Source organism: Magallana gigas, chromosome 3 (assembly GCF_963853765.1).
Source record: "Magallana gigas chromosome 3, xbMagGiga1.1, whole genome shotgun sequence".
NCBI classification, from domain to species: Eukaryota; Metazoa; Mollusca; class Bivalvia; order Ostreida; family Ostreidae; genus Magallana; species Magallana gigas.
The window spans coordinates 52267894-52289997 of record NC_088855.1 but is presented as its reverse complement, the minus strand read 5'-3'; the positions used below and the strand labels follow the sequence as shown (position 1 = coordinate 52289997).

The window sequence follows — 22104 nt, the reverse complement described above, 5'->3', positions numbered from 1 at the left end:
AGTATACATCACTTATCATCTTACCTATTATCCTACAAGTACATGTCAATATAATTCCCTGTATGCATGAAAGTTTCATATACGAATCCCCCTTCTCTTTGATTTTTGAGACTTGTTTCTGGTGATGTTTAGTGGGCATGGTGTTGTTGCTGTGAAAAAGCTTGCTTTGTTTGAAGAGTTAGACTTGTTTGAAACAGTACATTGCCCTAGTATTATGGCAGTATTTGCAGGCCCATACTGGGCAACAGTTGGATTTGTATTCATTCCATTTCTTAAGCCCCTTTGTTGTCGAAACAGGTTCTCAACGATATCTGAGTTTAGGTAGCCAGGGTTGATGCTGTTTTGTCCTGTCAAAAATAATTTACACAGTGATACAAAACCCACAATGGAAGAGTTTATGTCGGTGCGTGTCTCAGAAGTTATGTGATTTTTTCGACGAAAAATGCATGACGGACTTGTCCATGGCATTTTCCAAAGATGTGAAGAATTTAGTAATATTATTCAGCGTTTCAAATTTGGGGTCTTGTAGCGATGAAATGGGTTGGTTTATGGTACAAAATATGTCAACTAATTTTGAGGTATTTTCCAAAAGTTCAATGCTGGATGCCAAGTTTTGTGGATTGTGGAGAGTTGCTTGGTATGCTTTCATTAAGTAAAGCATATCCTTATTTAGGACTTGAATGGCAAGCTCATTCCTCATTTTACTTGAAGGGGTTAAATTGATGTGCTCCTCCGTAAGTTTGTTGTGTATAGAAAATCCATTCTGGAAATTGAACTTAAAACACTCTTCCCAGTGTTCTCATACTATACACTTGCTAGATTCAATGTTGTTTCTAATCTTCTTGAAGACATGCATCTTGGATGAAGCACATCCTATGCTGGTGGAAGTAAATATCCTGGAAGACCCAACTGGAATCGCTGGGATTCCCTGGAAACAACATGGTAGCAAATAAGCGGTTTGTGGATGCACCGTCTGTCATAATGTAATCCACAGTAACATCAAAATCATCCAATAGGTCCACACATTTCCGAAAGGTGTTGTATAACTGATGGGCAGTCGCAGGATTAGACCCAAAATATACAACTGGCCACCTATAAAACATGGAAAGGAGAAAAGAAAATTTTATTGGTTCCTTGTACTGGTGTTATCTGAACATGTACATAGGTAATGTCATTTTCATATCTGGTCAGTAATACTTGCCAATTTTTATGTACTAGATATAAAATTATGTGGTCTATCTGCTTATAACTTATGTTGCACTATACAAGCCAGTTGTTTTCAAATTTTAAGTAGGTTAAGTAATGTAATATTATTTATTGTATGAATATTTTTACCTGAATCCAGTTAATCCATGGAAAACAAACTGAAGGGCGTGTGTTGCCAGGCTGATTTTCTTCTTTCCAGAAGAGATGACCTCAGTATTGTTGTTTGTCGTGTCCATATCGATGAAACCGAACAAGTTCCATGTATCACCAGATTTGGTAATGATCAAATCATCCTGAATTGTCATTTCATCTATTATGATGCCCCCATGTCGACCAAATTCTGACACTTTCTGTCTGTCCATTTCCTTTTTCATCCAAATTAAATTTGCTTCGTTGAATCATGGAATTTGCTTCACTGAGTTTTTATGGTATTGCAGGAGACGTTTGGAGGGGAGTTGTAAAAAGTTGGATTTTCTTATGTCATCAAAAGCTTGGGGTGAGCGTGTGTGTGTGTATATATATATATATACATGTATATATATATATATATATATATATATATATATATATATATATATATATATATATATATATATATATATATATATATATATATATATATATAAAGTCAAACACAAGCTGATAATTTTGGGATCCCATCTTCTCTGATGAATATCCAAACCTTTTCGGCAGTTTTCTAACTGAGATTTTAAAAGAAATACAAAGTTTTCAGGAATATCTGTTTTCATAACAAAATTCAGTATTTCTTCACTGTCCTTGTGATTACTTTCATCTAACACAATGCTCTCTGTCTCGGGTTTAATGCAACTAATTTCATCACTGTGTGGAGCGTTGGATTTGCCATCACTGTGTGGAGTGTTGGATTTGCCATCACTGTGTGGAGCGTTGGATTTGCCATCACTCTGGTGAGCATAAGACTTGCCATCACTGTTAGAAGCTTTGCACGTCTTTGTTGGAGCTTTACAGACTTTTTTGTTTTCTTTATTTTCATCTTCTCCATGTAAATCAGAAAGTTTGTGTTTCTTCTCTCTTTTCTTTCTGACATAAATTGAGTCACTGCAGGTTTTACAAATACTTTTTTTGGCTAGCCAGTCAACAATTTGTTTACAGGTTTTTGACCTCATAATTATGGTTCTGTTAGCACTAAAGGAATTTGATAGTGTTTCCTCCATAAAGCTGGATGGGAAATAACTTTCATCTTTAGGCACACCTTTTCGTAATGATAGTGCTGCAACAAGATATATCAGTCCATTGATGCTTGCTTGGCTAATTTGGAATCCAGCAGACAGTTTCACATTCATGAATTTCAACCAGGTGTCTTGTGTTTCACACCCAACGTACAATATTGCTGTACACCATTGTACCGCATCAACAGGACATTGAAATGTAAACACTGGTGCTGTTTGCATCAGGATACACATGCATGGAAAAATAAGTTTTCTCTCTCCATCTTGAAAGATCTGTTGGGTTTGTGCTTCAAAAAGTCTCATCATTAATTTACTAAGGACGTCTGTGCTTGGTGCACTTATCTCAGCATTCTGTATGAAGAAGTCCTCACATGCACGTTGAACATGATGGAGACTAATACACTTTCCGTCATTTTTGGTCTCAAAGTTTAGTGCTGGCCCGCAATATGCATACAATATATTAATTTACATGCTTTTTTTGTAAAACGACCTGTGTTCTTTTTTTGAGAGAGGTGGTTAAACTATTGTTACAGCAATGAGATGTAAAAGAGATATGAGAATAATATCTTAAATACATGTATGTTCTGTGGTATTGTTTAATTCCAAACAGCTGATTGGAATTAGATTACTAATACTGTGATTATTGTATATTGTAGAAAAATTATAAAGGAGCTTAGTGTTCATAAAGTGATTGGCATAACGGCAACCACAGGGATGGCCAGCTTGCAGCTTGGTTCCCAATCCACAGCTCTCCATCATTGGGCCGGAATAATGGATGGCAGGTTTACTCATAACAAACTTGAAGAATTTCTGAACAATGATGACAAATTTGCAGAGGCGAAAAAAAGAATTCAACAGACACAGTGCCTCATAATTGATGAAATAAGTATGCTGTCTGCTAAAGTGTTCAACATGGTAGAATTTGTTTGTAGCCATGTAAAGAAGACTGACACTGTATTTGGAGGAATTCAAGTACGTATAATAAACAAAGGGAATTACTTAATAGAAAGAAATCAAAATATTTAATGATCAGATATGAATTATGTCATTATAGAGGATTTATAACTCTGATGCTAATTTATGAGATTATAAGGTGTAATTATGTTGATGCAGATGATGAAATTGTCACATTAAGTTTGTAACTTTTTTTTATAACTGCAGGTCATAGGGTGTGGAGACTTTAAGCAACTGCCACCTGTTCTTAACTTAAAAAATGAAGACGATGACAGCTACTGCTTTCAAAGCAGTAGATTCTACTTAGCCTTTCCTCACCATATCAATATCAAAGAGGTATCAGCCTATAAATAATACACAGAGTTGAGCTTACATGTATTAATAGCATTTTAAAATTTCATGACAAATTTTTCATATTAACGTAGGTTGTGAGACAGAGTGAGTTTCTGCTGATCAGAGCTGTTAACGAGCTTTGTGATGGATCTCCATCAGAAGAAACCATGCAGTTTTTAAGCAGTTTAGACAGGCCACTCAAAGTTCCAGACGAAGAAGTCACGAAGCTATTTGGGACTAATTTTGACACATGTGTTATTAACCAAGATATCCTGGAGGAGTTGCCCGGAGAAATGTTCTGCTTTAAAGCAAAAGAGGAAGGTATACTGAAAGAGTTTTGAAACATAAATGAATCAGTGTTAAATTTAATTCAATTACCAGTAATTGACAATATTTTTGTACAGGGTTGACAAATTCATATTTGCTTTAGCACTTTAAATATAGGTACATGTAAGGGTATGTCAAAAATATGTATGTGTATATGTTCATTGGAAATGATCATTACTTTATGATATGCTTTTAATAACAACTGGTGTGCACTATTTATATGAAAGATAGTTCACTTACATAATTATAAATATCTTGATATTATATATGTTTATCATAAAACAGAATGCTCATATTACAGTCTTTTAATTTCAGGTGACACTAAACAGTTAAGAAGAAATATTGCCCCAAAGAATCTTCTGTTAAAGGAGGGAGCAAAAGTGATATTGTTAAAGAACATTGGAAATGGTTTAGTGAATGGACTGCGAGGAATTGTTCACAAAGTGGAGAGAGGAAGTCCACCAATCGTAAATTTCAACGGGCACCTTATGAAGGTAACAGAGACAAGGTTTGATGTATTTGACACAAGACAGCAGAAAACTTTGGCATGTAGAATACAGATACCGTTGATTTTAGCATTTGCCCTAACAGTGCATCGAGCACAAGGACAGACACTTCGATTTGTAGAAATCGACTCCTACTCCCTTTTTGCACCTGGACAGATGGGTGTAGCAGTGGGAAGAGCCACCAATACAGATGGACTGCTTATTGTCAATCTTAATAGAAAAGCTGCTTACACCAAACATCCAGACGTTGTGTATGAATTTTATGATAGACATCTCTCAGATTTCTTGGACAACATGCTCTGCTGCAGTAAACACAGTCTCCATTTAAGTACCGATACTAATGCATCAGAAGACACCGATGATGGACCGAATTCATCTTCTACATTGACAATAGTGACCGACCTAGGAACCTCTTACCAAGATGAAGAATTGCCACAACTAGAATCGCCTTGGGAGATAGGGAAATTCATCACAGAGCATGAGCACCTGCCATTTATGGCAAATTTTACAGAAACATTTTTCCAGTCAGATTCTTTCAGAAAACATTATAATTTCTGTATTTCAAAGTCCATGGACTTTTTAATGAAACACCCAAGTGTCCACAGCAATGGACCCAAATGTACTCCAAGTTAAATGCATTTGTTACCAGTGATAAACATATTTCCTCTCTGAAAACACTGTTTCTAATAGATCTTGTCGACAAGCAACAAAACTAACTCTCAACAAAAAATCTGTTTTGGTTGATGGACAGAGAAATTTCAAAGAAATCAGAGACCATTATTAGAAAGCAGACGGAGGAAACTGAAAAAATTGAAATTTCTTCAGATTTATCGGCTGTGAGGAAAGGAAAAATTCGGTATATCGCAGGAGTCTGTATCCAAAGAATTGGAAAGAGAATTCGTGAGTCAGTACTTCGAAAAGTGGGGAAGACTTCAAAGAAAAGCACAATTATTCGTAAACTTGATTATAAGAAACAATCTCTCCTCAAAAACTTCCGAGTAAGTAAACAAGATGTTAACAATAATCAGGAGAGTATGGCAGAGATTGAGTTCAAGCAAGGCCCATCTAGAGGACTCACCATTGTCAGTGACCCTGTATACGATTTTTTTGTTCAGTTAAATTCTGTTGTACAGAAGAACTTGACGCCAGAACATTTTCATTTATATCATGAAAATCTCCATAACAAATGCAGAAATGCAGTGGATACAGACGATAGCTTAGCAGAGAAATGGATTTTTTTGTTCGGAAATGTGGACGATAATGAGATAGAAAATGAGATAGTTATGACCCTCATTATGGAACTTTTCCAGCACTTTGTGAGAATTTCGTTTGTTGATGCTTTAAGGAATTTTAAAAGAACAGTTCCAAGGGAAAAAAAAGCAGGCACTGAGAACTAAAATTCAAACACTGGGTGAGAGGGACAGTGCATCAGCAAAGAAATCAACAGTCACTGTTGATACATGTATAAGTGAAACCTACACATGCAAGTTATGCAATTTGGAATGCAAATGGGATCCAGCATTGACTCAAGAAGAAAGTGTTGCTTGCGACAAGTGTAACTGTTGGTTCCACTACAAATGTGTCGGTTTAAAGGGAACTGAGAGTTTTCTTACTAGAGATAATTCAACCTGGTTTTGTACTAATTGTTCAAAGAAAGGAAAGAGTCGTGGAAAAGGTCAAGGAAAGGGTCGTTGAAGAGGTCAAGAGAGGGGTAGAAGAAAACGTTCCTAGGTCAATAAAGAAGTCTCGGAATATAGGAGCAACGTGTATTGGGTAAAATCAAAATTAGTTTTGATTGTGTGATATTTTTGTGTATGTGAGAAATTTGCATATTGTTATATGCCTACAATATAAATTGCTGGCATGCGACCAGTTCTTGCCCAGTACTTTTTCTCACCAGTACATTGTGACGTCAGTTTTCATATATAATTATTATATGTGTTGATGAAATTGTGTCGCAAGGAACTGGTGAGAATTGGTACTCAACGAGAACTGGTCACACGCCAGTACTGGTGTGCGACCAGTTCTCGCCGAGTACCATTTCTCGCCAGTACATTGTGACGTCATTTTTCCGTCTATAATTTTATATGTTGATAAAATGATGTCACAATGTACTGGCGAGAAATGGTACTCAGCAAGAACTGGTCGCACGCCAGTAGTGTTTCTCATATTTGACATTTATTCATCATGTCTTTTGTATATCATTATATGTATTTCTAAAATGACAGCAATTAAATGGCAAAGTGTATGATTAATACTTACAACGCAGACATACTGTGATTGTTATTGTTCATTTAAAAACTCGGATAAAATGTGTATATCTAAAACAAGAATATAAAATAGTCAATCACATATGTCATCAACATTATCAAAAATGAGAAATAAAGTCATAATAAATTTAAACCTATGGGTAAAATTCTTTGCTTTGCTCATGAGCTTGCTTTGCTTTTTATTTCTTTATTTCTTTCTCTCTTTTTTTTTTTACTTTATTCCTGATTTATTGATAAGACTGCCAACTCCTGTGAACCTTGGCTTGCCATGACTATGAATAAATTAATCATGATAATAGCGAGCGCAGCTCGCCGGCGCGCAGCGCCGGCGCGAAGCAAGGCGTGTGTGAATAGAAAATTCGGACTAGTTGCACATTCATTCAACGGATTTTTTTGGCGTCAGTAAATCGGACCAGTAATGCATCGTTTTAATCGTCCCAGTAGTTCCCTGTAATCATGGCAATTTTTATCACTTCACACTCTCACGAGAATCAGCAAGACAAATTTAGACAGTAAAAACAATAACGATGTAAGCGACATAAAGTCAATGTTACCCCTAAAATTCACCTCAGTACACTTTCAATCAAAAATAATCGTGTGACGTCACAAACGTTTACACATTGATCCGATATATTTTTTCGGAGTCAGTAAATTTTGACCCACAATTCATAGTACCAATGGTTTCCAACCTCACGTTCCAACATCACGTTCTCCCGAGAATCAAAGTAAAACCTTTGAAAAGCTTATAAGATGTGTAATTTTAGGAACATCATGCTTTTTAAGTAAATAAAACAGCATACTTCGCATACTTTTATTTCTCAGGGGAGTTTTAAAGAGTAAGACGACACTTAACCAACGTCAGCTTTGACGTCACAATAAGCACTGATAAGGGGAAATTACTCTAATTGAAGTTATTGTAAATCTGCTGAAATGACCAAAATCCTCTCAAAATCTTGCAAAGGCTAAGATAAAGAACAGCTGACGAATAAGGACATTTCTTCAGATACAGGAAACAGTTGTAAATTGCACTAATTTGGATGAATGCTCACAAATATTTTATTCACTATAATTACGGTAATTTCCTGAAACGTACGTTATACGTAGCAGCGCCTTTTTTTAAAGGGGGTGGATGGGTGGATGGCAGCCTCATCCAAAAAGAAAAATAAATCATGAAAATTCTAATCCTTCAGCCCTTTAGCAGTTCAATGGTTTCTTTATTTTCACTTCCATTTATTACATGCGGGGGGGGGGGGGGGGGGGGGCAACACCTTGTTCTTTTAACATGAAAAGCAAAAATTTTTAAGCGTAAATTAAAAATAAAATTAAACATTCATTATTTTTTTTTAAGTGGAGGGGCAAATCCATGGTAAGTCGATTTTCTATGTATAAATTGACAAAAATGAAAAAAAAATTAGCATGGGGGGGCTCTATGATGAGTCAAGAAAATGTCTACTGCAGTGCAATGAATATTTATATATTAAAATCTTAATTACTCAACAACATTGTATCTGAGATTAAACTATTGTTCTACATATAAATAAATAAATTATAACAAATCTTATAAACTATGAATAATGAAAATTTACTGAAAAATAGGTATGTTTTATTTTTTGGCATTCAAATTTCACGTTGTAAATTTTATTTTATTAATTTATTATAATTCATTGTTTGATCACATGCTGTGCTCGCCCAACGGTCGCACCGTAAAACATATTATAAAAAATTATTACTTATTATAGAAATCATAAACCATTTACCATAAGGCAGCCGCAAAATGGTTCGACATAACGATGTGTCTCGGCAGCAGCTCGAAAGAATTTTCAGCAATTCCAGCAAATTCAAATTTTCCCGCACTCCAACACTAATTATCTCCCTTTTATTTTTAAATCATATAAAATAAAAATAAAACAAAGCCAACATTGTCCTTGATTTTAATATGTTAAATCATCTTTTGATTTTTAAGGACATTTTTAAATGCTTCAATAATTTTTTTAAACCTGTTTAATTTAATAATATTTATTTACAATCCGTGCAGTCTCGGGGTGAATGTGAAATTAGTGACGTCACTACATGGCTTCTCGGTAGATCGAATGTGGACAGAAATCTGAATAATTCGCCGATGTAGAGCTTTAGGGGTTGAATTATCCGAAGTTTAGGACAGAGTTAAGTTGTTTGATGCTAGTTCTCTTGATTGTTATTGATTTAATCGCCAGGTCAAAGCAAATATCGGCGCGACAGCAGATTTGTGAAAAATCGCATTGCATTCCTGTTCGCTTCGCTCACTTCGTGAGCGAAGCTCATGGCTGGGTTTTTACTTATTTTGACTCTAGTTATTATTTATTGATAAGATTGCCGACCCCTGTTCTGTACCGGAAGGTAAAAACTCGCCGATTTATATGAAAGCTTTCATGCCATAAAACCAGGTATCGTTGTCGTTAATATTGCGGACCAAAGAAATTTAATAAAACACATCTCATTGAACCCTTAAAGGCAATAACCATAAGCAGGAACGTATATACTAACGGGTTATGCAACTTCTACATTCGCCATGATTACTTCCCATGCTATCAAGCGAGCTAGCCTTGACAAGTTTGTAGAACTATCCATCCAAGTAAACTATATAGGTTTTTAAAGCGATCTGGTTAAACCATCGTTGGTGAGCACTGCACTCGAGAACTTGTGTCTCAACTTGTTAAAAGCACCAAATGTTTTACCAAAGATCACACATGTGTTATCTTTTAAAGTTTATATTTACAAGCACTGCGATTGGATCATGCAGCTACTCGCAGCTGCAGCCAACCATAAAACAGAGCTTGTCACCGAGTTTTCGTAATGAAATCCGCCAAGGGTTTATGGGGAGCAAAGTGGACTAGCGAAGATGATCCAATCATGTCAGAATTTGATTTACAAAGGAATTTATCATTTTATACTATACCAAAAGCACCTTATTCAGAATTTTCTTGAAATAAAATTGATCCATTGAATGGAATATGGATTAGAGTACATTATAATTAGAATATTTCACGGTCTAGAATTTTCAAATTGTTTCCCAAAAATACGTTTGAAATTTTTATTAAAGGTAAATAACTTAAAATCCCCCAATGGGATTAGAATTCATGACTTACAGATTCGTAGTGAACCCTCTTTTTCATCTTTTATTGTGTAGTGAGCCTTCTAACCCACTGCACTACACTCTTAGGTGACAATTTTTGGAATGAAACTATTTATAAAATTACTTAGTACGTGCGTCACATAATTTGATTGTTTATTTCGATAAATAGTACGTCACAACATGGAGGTGTCCCATACCACCTTAATGACCATTATGAACGCGTGATAAACGACAATCATCATAAAATTTTATTTCTAAGTATTAAAATAATTACATAACAGTGCAGATAGAAATCGTTTTCAATTTTGATTTTTTTAACGCATCAAAGTTAACTCAAGTCGAGTACGTTTGCATTAATTATTATTTTTTTTGGACTGTGAGAGAATTTCTGAAAAAAATGAGAATAAATTCAATTTGAAATCATTGTCATCTTTTTGATTAAAAAAAACCAAAATAATTATCAAAAAGCTCTTGCAGGCTTTTCATTCTACTATCAATTAACGATTCTCGACACCCCCTGATTTCAACTTTTCATGAAGTGTTGTGACATCATGACAACATTGACAGTGTCAATCACTGTTGTGCAATGGTTGTAGCTTCGAACTACTGACCGGCAGGTCCCGAGTTCAAATAATGCTGGGACTTTTGTTTTCATCACTAACGGTAAAGTTTTAAAAGTTGACCACCCCCCCCCCCCCCCCAAAAAAAAAATGTTATTGGGATTCAGCCTCATCGTGATAATGTAATAAATCAGAGAAAATATATTTCTTTACTTTCACAATTGCAGGAGATAAACTGGATAATATGATTATGATGTTTATAAAGCCTTCTACCAAAATTGGGAAATTCAAAGATACAAACATGTATATGTAATATGAGTTTCGGAATAATGTTAAGACTCCATAATGAAGTTCAAAATGTAAACATGAGACTCCCTTACAGGTCTTCGGACTATGGTACTCAAGGCCTGTGGGCCTTTTGTTACTGAAAAAATCTAATTCTCACAAAATAAGAAATTATTACTTTTTTGCAATTGACACATAAGATATCAAAAGAGTAGGCAAAGTATTTAAAATTAAATGCATATTCAATTTTATCTTTAAAGCAACCAAACAAGATTTAAGATTACGCATTTTTTCTCATTGTCATATCTTAAATTACAAGCAATAGAGACAAAATAAATAATCAGAATCATTTGTTTCTAGTTTTTTCCTTCCTCTCATTTCGAAAGTTAAGTGACAGTCCTTCATGTACTGATTTATAATCAATTTAATATGTGTCTCTTATTCCCAATAGTACTGGAGCTTTATCGTAAGCCTTATCTTGTAACCTGAATGGATGGATAGTTTTATATTAATTTGATATTGAAAACCGGTAATGGTGTTGGTTTTAATGAACACAGATTGTAAATTATTCAACAACCAAGCATACGAAACTTTGACATAATTATTCTTAATGTAAAAGAAATGAATGTTACTAAGCCTAAAATTAAAGTAACTACATGTAATATTTTTTTTTACATTGTAATACAATTATATTCTTACTCGTGTTTTATGTGCAAAAAAGTACCCACAAACACCATTCATTTAAGCAGGTCACTACTACCCAGAGATCTGACTTAAAATAATCTACAACTTTATAGTTATAGAAATTCTTGAGAAAACCCCTAGAACATAATCTTATCAATGTAAGACATTATAAGATATTTTATTGTGAAAATTATGGATAATTTCTATAGCTTTGAGAGCATACACCCTAATCTCAACCCAGTGATAAAGAAGTATTAAGCATTCGCGAACAGGGACCATTTACATAGAACCTGGATGAACATGTACATATATGTATCAGAGACTTTTATCAAGCTAAAAGCAACTTTTGCCACATGTATTAAATTACTGATACAAGTACTTTACAAACATCCCTAATACATTGAAAATCAGAAATTTTCCCCATTGTCTTCTTGATACAAATCATATAAAATAAGAATGGATCTGTCAGCACCAAAATTTATTTTTAAGTAATTCAAAATGTTAGAATTGCTAAACATACTTCAGTTATCTAAGATCGAGAAACTAGTATAGTTAAAACAGACATAATTTGTCAAGTTCAATAGTCTCATTAAAGCATACATTTACCATGGTTATCGCTAAAGTTTTACAAAACAATCATATACTTTTGTACGTAACAAATCTGATTTTTAAAATTAATTAATTATTATAAAAAATATTCCGATGCCTGTAAATATTCGGTGGATGAGGTTGTATTGCTGATAACTGACACAATTTTACATTTATATCAATGTTTTTTATGCTTGTCTATTTCGAAGATATTTGACAATACTTTAAAATGGAAAAGGACTATATGTATTGAGTTATTATTGATTGTTTTTACCAATGGTGGCAAACTGTTAATCGATTTAATAAATTGTTGGGATCTTTAGATTTCATATCTTCAAATGAAATGATAACTCAGCGTTGATGAATCTGTGATATGACATCCATTACTTGAATTAGTTTATATTCATTTCTCTTCTAGAAAGTACTAAATGGGGTTTATACTCGCAGCGAAGCAAGAGCGTACATAACTAACTTATATTAATGATCAATATTAATGAGACAATGATGTTAATATATCAGTGAATACTCCATTTCATATCAGCATTACAGCTCCATGCGCTCTTAACGGGTAAGAATATATTCTTTTAAAGATAGGACAACTGAATGTATAATTTTATGAAGTTTGTTAGGTAGAGTTTTCTTTTTAAACTGAAAAAGCTTGTATAAACACTTTCAAAAAACCGTTATAATCTTAATCATAACATTTTGGATGTTGATATATTCTGTATTTGGTATATGAATTGTAGCACAGCGTTCTATATGCTTTAGAAATTATCTGTTTTGGGGTGTTATTTTGTGTGTTACATATTATATATCGGGTAAGTTGGGACTCTTTTCTAAATCTGGTTTATATTAGTTACTGCATTGATTAATTGCAAAACAAAGCGAACCTTCCTATAAGCCGTTTCTTGCGTTGTATTAAAAAAACAGGTTTACTACAGATTCTTTCATTTAAAATACGTAGTGAAATTAGTCACCATACCTTGTATAAAAGGACACAATTCTTATTCTCACAAATTTTCTCAATTGCATCAGAATATAACACACACACACACACACACACACACACACACACACACACACACATATTTATACATAATTTGTTTCATATTTTGCTTTTTTCAATTTTTTATGTATGTATGATTCAGTTGCTCCATTTAGAAACTTTAAGATAAGCAGATGTAAAAGTCTTTTTCTTTCAGATATTTCAGTTTTACCGAATGTATATAGTTTTCTACTGAGTGATCATCAATTGAATTACAATGGTAGGTATCACATATTTAGGAATAAGAACATTAACAGCTACACTAAGAAATAATACACACTTATCAATCTTATAGTTATCTATATATAGAACACATTTGTATAAAAATGAAACATTTTTCCCGTCTAATGGCCTTAAAAAGTAAGTTACTTCAATTGTTTTTATTACACAATGAATTTAGAGATGGATTCAGTTCCTATTCAAAAATAAGAGATTAAACCGTGAATTTAAATAAATTGCATATAAGACCTATGTCAATCGGGAATCATATAGGATAATTGTTTGTTTTGTGTACTAATTTTTGTGTGTGATCAATTCAAGCATGGCCACGTTCACCTGTGTTTCCGGGAGATGGTGTTAGAGCGGTTTGGTAGAGACACACTACTGGCTATTCTGTACGCATTTTATTCTCTGTGTACAATGCAATTGCATTTTTTGAGACTGCATTTTATTGATAGATAAATCCAGTTATATGTCATTATTTCTTACAGAAAAAGTGTCAGTTATTCATAACTCTAAAGATAACAAGGCAATATAAGCGTCGCCAAACGGTTATTCTGGATCCTCATTACACTTATATATTTATTACATTTACTTTTAGGAAGGAAGGTTTTGATGGAGACAACGATTTTATGTTGTTCCATTACTATGACGACAAAAGAACAAATGACTTGGTTGTCGCCATTTCCAAAATCACGGGTGAGAACAAATGAGCACGCTTTACAATCGTTAATTTTCATAAATACATTAAGTCATTCAATACAAAAATACTACTTCGTTCTACAATTATTCTGTTTTTTTAATAGGACTAAATGTTTGTGATGTCTGGAAGTCATTTGGAAACTACTTTTTCAATTACGCTTCTAAACTAGGATACGACCGAATGTTACGTACTCTCGGAATGGATTTCTACAGTTTTGTTCAAAATCTAGACCACTTACACTCCCTTCTGGCATTAACCTATAAAGGGATGAGACCACCTCACTTCCGGTATATTTCAACACATACTATAGCAGTGTGACTATTGCATTAATTTGAATTGATTGTGTACAAGTGTAAGCTATATGAGAAAAAATGTGATTATTGCAGAGAGAGAGAGAGAGAGAGAGAGAGAGAGAGAGAGATATGTAAAATATCTAGTGATTGAATCTTTAGATATAAAAATCGCTGGTTAAAAAATCATATTAAATTGTACATGTACTTGTTCAAAAAATGTTATATTAATGTTATTTTCATTCTTAAAGGATCATGGTGACGCGCAAACCCATGATTTAGCAAACATCGATTTTTTACACGATTTCCACATATCTTATTTATCATATGAAAAGATAAATTTCTGAAAAATTATGTTGTTTAAAAGTAAATTAATCAGATTAGAAAGAGAAAAAAAGAGTTAAGCTTTGGGCCAACACGAAAATATTGAGTTTTTCTTCCGCTTCATCGCCACGCAAGCGCAAGGGAATGTAAATACTGCAGCGTGGCATGCAAAATGAGCTAGAAGCCTCTCATTGAAACATGATGTCTCCAAGAACTATATATTAAGATGCATTCTCTATTAATGTATATTTCTTACCACAGACATCGACTATCTTCAAATTCACATTCCTTTTTTGTGTGTCAATCCCAAGGTAACTATTTTTTAAAGAAAGAAATTGCAATCACGTTACACTAAACCAATGTCCAAAACAACTCGGTTTGTTTACGTGTGCAATTTTCGGATGAGTTTTAATAACTTGTATATTGATATGTGATGACTTATGATGCGTGAAACCTTCCGTATGATGAAATTTCAAGTAGCTCTTCTTATTTCCGTTGTCATAATCGAAAAGTAAAACATCTATTCAGAGTCACCGTGCCACTTTAATTTTTAAAGATATGAAAAATGTATGTGTTTTGATCCTTTTGAAAAGTGTCTTTTAGATTCATTCAAACCTGATAAAAAAATTCACATGAATTGTATAACGTTCTTTGAATTATGGAAATTTCATGAAAAAATCACAAGAAGAAATATATATTATTTTAATTCTTTGTTAAAGAGTTGAATATTTTTATACATGCAATAATAATATCTTTTGAAAACGAATTTATACACAATTTTCTGGGTATTTCTGAAACCATTCTTTTATCGACAGATCTTAAGGTGGAATGCTACACCAACATTTTATTTTATGGATCATTCATTCATTTCCTTTCTGAATCATGATTTAGATTTCAAAAAAGTTATATGCTCTATTATACGAAATTATACGAAAGTTTTTTTTCTCAAATTTATGAAAAAGTGTGGTGAATCGGTTTTGACAAGAGGTTATACACTATAGAGTTTCAAATTTGGTGTGAATAAATGCATTATATTTTTATCTAATAAATTTGATTCTATTTCTTTTTTTGTAAAAAAACATTATTACTTTCGTTTCTTTTCTATAAGACAGGTCTCTTTAAAAAAATTTATCCATAGGTTTGGTTTGAAAACTATTAACAATTTATTTTCAAAATTTTGAATTAATAAATAATGTTTATTTAAAAAATATGAAAATATATGAATCCATAATGACATTACTTCAAACGATTTATTAGATATTAATATCATACAGTTATTCACACTAATTTTAATCTTTATTGTGTCTTATGTACTTGCAACTAAAACAGATCTTGCACTTTCTTAAAATTTACAAAGAAATCGTGTCAAGTAATTGAGAGCATATTTTTTCTTCGAAAAACTAAATCATATCTCAAAATGTTAATTGAGCGATCTCTAGAATTAAATTTTTGTGAAGCATTTCCCTTTAATCTTCTTATCCAATCCAATTCCTCCAATGATCATATATAACTTTTAATTTGTTTTTGCTTTAACGTTAGGATTGCTTTCTATAAAATTCTTAATAAAATGTCATAAAATTACGTATTTAGAGTTAGTGATAAATGATTGTTGAACACTTTGTTTGATCAAGAATAAAACCATATTTTTGTTTATATATATTCATATATATATTTCAGATGTGAGAAGAAGGCTGAAAAATTGTTTGTTCACGTGTTTACAGTGCGTCCGGCAATGTACGCAGTAGCTATAGGTAAAACTACTTTTATTTTTGGGGAAATAACTCTTGTCATAAAAAATAAAATGAGATTAACAAATTAATTTTTTAAATTGTTATTCATTTTCCTTTTTTCCTTAGGTTTTTTGTTTGTAGAATAAAATAAACAACACATAATTTGCAACGCACGCACATACAATTTTTATCTAAATTCTGTAAAAATAAACTTTACCTTTAAACTTCTTTTTTAAGGAATTTTAACAGAAGCAGCACAACAGATTTTTGAAACTGATATTAAAATATCAGTTGTCTCTAGAAAGGCGGGAAAAATATTTGAACAGAAATATTGTGAACACGTTGTAATGGAAGTAAAAATTATCGAGAACCAGAAAATTTCTTCCTTTTTTGTAGACGACCAAGCAATGAAGAATCATGCACAAAACAAACATAAGCAACTCTCGCATGCCCCGTACGATAATATGGTAACGGTTTCAGAAATCAGTTTGGGTACAGCTATGCCGTTCAGTGTTGTTTTTGACAGAACATGTACATTCAAAGTGCAGGCTTACACTTGAAAACTTTATGTAGTGACATTCAACAAGAGGGAACAAAAATAAACGACATTTTTGAGATAAAGGAACCAGGTATAAAATTTGAATATGACGCCATTATGAGCTGTAACAGTTCATATATGTATTTTTTCTTGCAACCAAAGATAAAATATATCAACGGATCCTTAAAGGAATCAGACTGTCCTGTTCTAAAGGGTAAGTTTAATTAAGGAATTCACATTACTATCATTTCTTGCTACTGTATCTGTGTGATCAATTTGGCAACTTTTTATTTTTAAGCTATACACGAAATATTTGTAAAATAAAATTGTTTAAATGAGAAAAATGTTGAATCGTGTAAAAGAATACAAATTATTTCAAAACAAACCATTCTAATAACAAAGAAAACAATTAGGAATTCGATACCTTTTCATGAATATTGATGAAAGTAGAGCGATTCCAAACCTCAGTTTGCATGTCTGCTGGAAATCAGGAAGTTGCTTTTGTTTGCAATATTAAATGCTAGTCACGATTGTGTATCTGCTTTACACTGGTTGATCGTTTATGCTTTGCCGAAGAAATGATATCCTTTCCCTATTGACAAAATATAATAACAATGACATTTATTTAGTGTTGACCTACCACTCATTTTTTGTATACTGGTATTGGTCTAAAAATAGCTATGATGTCACTTGATAGATAAATATTAAAAAAGAAACATTACTTTCATCAAGGAAATTTATATTTATTTTTAAAAATTATTTTTTTTATATTTTGGCGGCGCTATCGAATTCTATATTGTTATATACAGCATAAAGGTAACTTTTATAAGAAAACAAGAGTTACTTTGCATCCTCACCGTCTATAATGATTGACACAAATTATAGCGTATATAGTATTGAAAATAACTATTAGACTAGTGTACTGTTAAGTTCAGAAAATAAAACATTCTTTCTTTTACAAGATGACACCAATGTAAGTTGTACACAGTTTTTATGTAACATTGACTAGATGATATATATAAAGTGACGTTATCCAATATATGCAGATTTGGAAGTCCTTTAGTCAAATCCAGATAAACAATTAAATTTAAGCATAACTATCAGATAAATATGCTTTCAATTCAAACGTAGAATTTCAGAAAGGATTTAAATGTGGAAACGTGGACAGAAAATATTTTATGTTTGTTTGATACAAAACAATGTATAACCTCTTTGATTACAAATGAATGCGACAGATAATTATGATTTTCTTTTGGTTTAAAACCAGGTCATATGATTCCTTTGGGGGGAAAGGAAGAGCTAATGTTTATTGGTAGCCCTCACTTTGATGGCGTCAGGGATCTTGTTTCTTCCAAAACTTATCTTAAAAACATTCCACAGGACAAATTGACCATAGAAATCATTTTAATGAACGAACAACGTCAAGCAGATATTGAAATAAGGTAAAACGTTTGTTTGATTAATAATAATAATATAACGGCAACCTTTTTAAAAAGTAGTCCGCATTTTACTTGCACATAATATAGAAAAACAAACAAAAAACCAGCAATATCTGATTATATCTGTTTAAGAATAAAAGCAAGGTCAGATGAATTTCAAAAGAGTTTACGTTAAACACAGTAAGAAGTTAGACCAAACCACAGCTGACATGAAGAAACTAGCGGCGGCTCTTGACCAGGAGAAGAAGAAGACAGACATGTTGCTGAATCAGATGCTTCCGGTGAAAGTAGCCAATCAGCTTAGAGAGGGCCGGACCGTGGAAGCAGGTGCTCAGTTTCATATCTGTTTGTACTCTACATGTATATCAGGTCTTATTTAAACGTCTTGTACACACGCAAAGACTAATGTTACGTTGTATCTTGCAGTATTACATTGCTGTATCTCTCTCATAATAATGACTTAAATGTAGCTGATTGGTAGAGTTAATCGTATTGCGAATAAAATTAAAATTATAAATGATCCGACATTTTTCATCATTATATTCTTATAAAAGTATTGTGAATTGTTTTTGCATACATCATGGGAAAACACAGAAGAGGTAGACAATGATTCAAATAATATTTAATAATGTTTATAAATTTTCTAAAAATATCCTACTGTTTTGCTATTAAATTATTTGATTGAACTGTTTAAAAGTAAATAAATTTGGTATATGAATTTATCAAACTGTCATCAGAATCTTAATTTCACAATTATTTTTTTTAATTTTTATTCCAGAAAAACACGAAAATGTGACCATTCTTTTCAGCGACATAGTTGCTTTCACGACCATGGCAGCACTGTGCCATCCTATGGACATAGTTAAACTTCTGAATGGTTTGTTTCAACGGTTTGATCAGCTCACGACAAAACACATTTATAAAGTAAGTTTTGTAATGAAATTAATATTTTTCTTTATTATGTAAATTTTCTTCGATTGTTGCCAATACCAACTCAAGGAATTTGCTACACCCTTAAGGCCTTTGTTAGAGACTAGTCGGGTATTGTCTTTGAGTTGTATCTAAATGGCACTGTATTACTGTGTACATGAAAGATAATTCTTGAGACCGGAATCCAAAGTAATTATTTCAGGAAAAGAAATATACGAGACAAAACAAACTTAAAAATTTAAAATTTAACAGTTCATGATTAAAGATTTTTTTTTTAAAAGTACATGTATAAAAGCACAATTTGTTCTACGAAGACAAAATGCATAATAAGAACCTAGTATTTAGTTTATCAGATGAAGCAAGCTAATAAGTAAACTAGGATCTAAATGTTAGAAATAGTTCTAGCCGTAAATATTATTATGATAGTTTACTAATTGTTTAAAACTTGTAGGTGGAAACAATTGGTGACGCCTACATGGTTGTATCAGGAGTTCCGGAAGCCAGAGATGACCATGCCATCAGGGTGTCAAATATGGGCCTCGATATGATTCTAGAGGCTTGTCACGTGATCAATCCTGTATCGGGAAAATGCATCCAGGTACTTTGACTGAATCTATGAATTACATCTTCAAAACTTATCTTAACTCACCAGAATCAAAAATGTTATTATGACTATTTTGATCAACTGTTTCTGTTCTGTGTGTCTGTCTGTCTAGACTTACATGCGGCCTTGTTTACAAATTAAAATCAACATGATGTCCCTGTTAATAAACAAGAGTTATAATTTTTGTATGATTGAACTCATGCATGATTTAAAGACACATACTGCATCTCTGTACAGTGCTTCCATCCAGACATTTGCGCTGTAAGTTGAACACAAAGACAACAATTTCATCAATTTAAACCACACTCAAAGTTAATGGAAATTAATTAAACCATGGAAATCAAAACCAAAGGTTTTAACTTTTTTCAAAGGAATAATCTACACATAATAAAAGTAAAAAGAATTTACTGCTTCAAAAAAATCTTATAAACAAAGGAAAAAAAATATTTACAACAGTTCTTTATGAAAACTACCCCAACTCTCTAAATCAAAAACCTTTTTTATAGATGAAATAAAAACTTCAGTTGCTTTTCTATTTATGGAAAATGAAAGTGTTTGACATTTTTAAAAAAGTAACATAAATTAAGAGAAATTCATTTCTTGTATCAGAAAGCCTTTTTGAAAGAAGTAATCCACTAACTTTAAAAAATAATATTAATAGCCGAGTGATTGCATTTTAGAAAACATTAAAGTGAACTGTTTATAAAAGTTTATCTTACTTAGTTTTAACGTTAAATATGTATTTGATTACAGCAATTTAACATTGGACTCTGTGGTTGTTTTTCTTTAGTTAAACCATGAAAAGAACGAAAATAAATACATTTTTCTCTATAATAAATGTTAATATATTAAGAGGGTAAATCTTTATTTTTGGTTTTTAAATGATTTTGTTGAATTCATCATTTACACCAATCCCAAACAATGAACGCATTTAATATTGTTGATGCAAATCATAGAAATTATTGATTATTTAACTTCTCAAGAACATATTCTTTTGTGAGAAAGAATTCGGGTTTAAAATCTTTTGTGTACACACAATTATGCAAATAGCAATCTCATGCCGATATAACTGTTTTGGTCAAAGTTAAGCATTGTTGCTTAGGTTAGCGATGTTGTCTGTAGGTCCCTAAAATAGCTACGCTAACACATACATAATATAATGAAATAGAAATGAAATACATATGAAACTAAAAGTGTGGTTTTCACTAGAAACGTTCTTAAATGTGTTTGAAACATTTACATGAACTCAATCAGATCAGAGTGGGCATCCATACTGGACCAGTTGTATCGGGAGTGGTGGGCACAAAGATGCCAAGATACTGTCTCTTTGGTGACACCGTAAACACAGCATCGCGCATGGAAAGTCATGGACTTCCGGGTCGGGTTCATATCAGTGAAACTACATACAAGTAAGATAAACACGTTCACAATTTTCATAGGGATGCATGGTCCTGGTCATATAAAGCCTGTATATATTGATATCCTTAATAAAGAAAAAGGCTGAAGATCTGGCAATATAATGAAAATATTTTGATTTTTTCTTTAGCAAAAAAAAGTAATAGCACTGAGATTTTTTAGCAATAATCTAAAACAATAAGGTAGATATGATAGGTAATTTGTTGACCACCCAGCCTCTTTATGTTGAACATATACATTGTATTGTTGAAATTATATCATTTGAAAATAAATTGAGCAATACTCAAAAGTAGTTGATGGATCATTATGAAAGCATTTATTGATTTGCAAAATATGTTTTTTTTTCCGCACAGTCTAATTCGAAGTATTGGTTATATTTTCGAGCGACGAGAAGGCATAGCTATAAAAGGGAAAGGAATAATGGACACATACTTTATGAATGGAGTATCGAACGATTTTGACCCGAGTCGTAACAATTATTTTTCGAATGACCACCAGGCGACGCCTCAACCTATCCAAGTCGAGGGGAATCCATCACCTCCAACCAGACCACAGTATACACAAAGCGGAGCTACACTTGAATTATCCTCGTTTTGCTCTGTAATTTAATCTCTGACTTATCACATCTTTCATAGTTCCATCTTTTTTGCTTTTATCATTGCTCCAATTTTTACATGTCTTCAAGATTGATATCAATGTAACTTCTTTGATGAAATAACCAACAGTTGAATACCTATATATAAAACAGATATTAATCTTTAAAATGGAAAAAATGCAAAACAAATGTATTAAGATATTTAAAACAATGTTGGCGCAGAAATAGGTTGTTTCAA

The 22104-nt window shown here is 32.5% G+C and overlaps 2 protein-coding genes across 2 annotated transcripts; both read left to right on the top strand.

The window, feature by feature from the left end:
* Positions 1 to 3128: 3128 nt before the first annotated feature.
* On the top strand, positions 3129 to 5167 carry LOC117692450 (ATP-dependent DNA helicase PIF1-like). The gene is made up of 4 exons (XM_034480239.2): positions 3129 to 3386; positions 3576 to 3704; positions 3794 to 4022; positions 4344 to 5167. The coding sequence occupies exons 1-4, from the start codon at positions 3129 to 3131 to the stop codon at positions 5165 to 5167; spliced, it is 1440 nt and encodes a 479-aa protein (XP_034336130.2).
* Positions 5168 to 13537: 8370 nt separating this feature from the next.
* LOC105329510 (guanylate cyclase soluble subunit beta-2) lies at positions 13538 to 22039 on the top strand. The gene is given in 12 exon segments (XM_034480758.2): positions 13538 to 13692; positions 13899 to 13996; positions 14104 to 14287; positions 16292 to 16365; positions 16582 to 16905; positions 16908 to 17096; positions 18150 to 18324; positions 18503 to 18648; positions 19100 to 19245; positions 19703 to 19849; positions 21110 to 21264; positions 21625 to 22039. Coding segments are annotated over 12 exon segments (1938 nt in total). The 5' UTR covers positions 13538 to 13648; the 3' UTR covers positions 21881 to 22039.
* Positions 22040 to 22104: the final 65 nt, after the last annotated feature.

Bases quoted from the DNA above. Each gene is read 5' to 3' on its own strand.
- LOC117692450 (XM_034480239.2), top strand. From the start codon at position 3,129: ATGGCCAGCTTGCAGCTTGGTTCCCAATCCACAGCTCTCCATCATTGG. The intron at 3,387-3,575 runs GTACGTATAATA...TTATAACTGCAG, and splicing joins CTGTATTTGGAGGAATTCAA to GTCATAGGGTGTGGAGACTT. The intron at 3,705-3,793 runs GTATCAGCCTAT...ATATTAACGTAG, and splicing joins ACCATATCAATATCAAAGAG to GTTGTGAGACAGAGTGAGTT.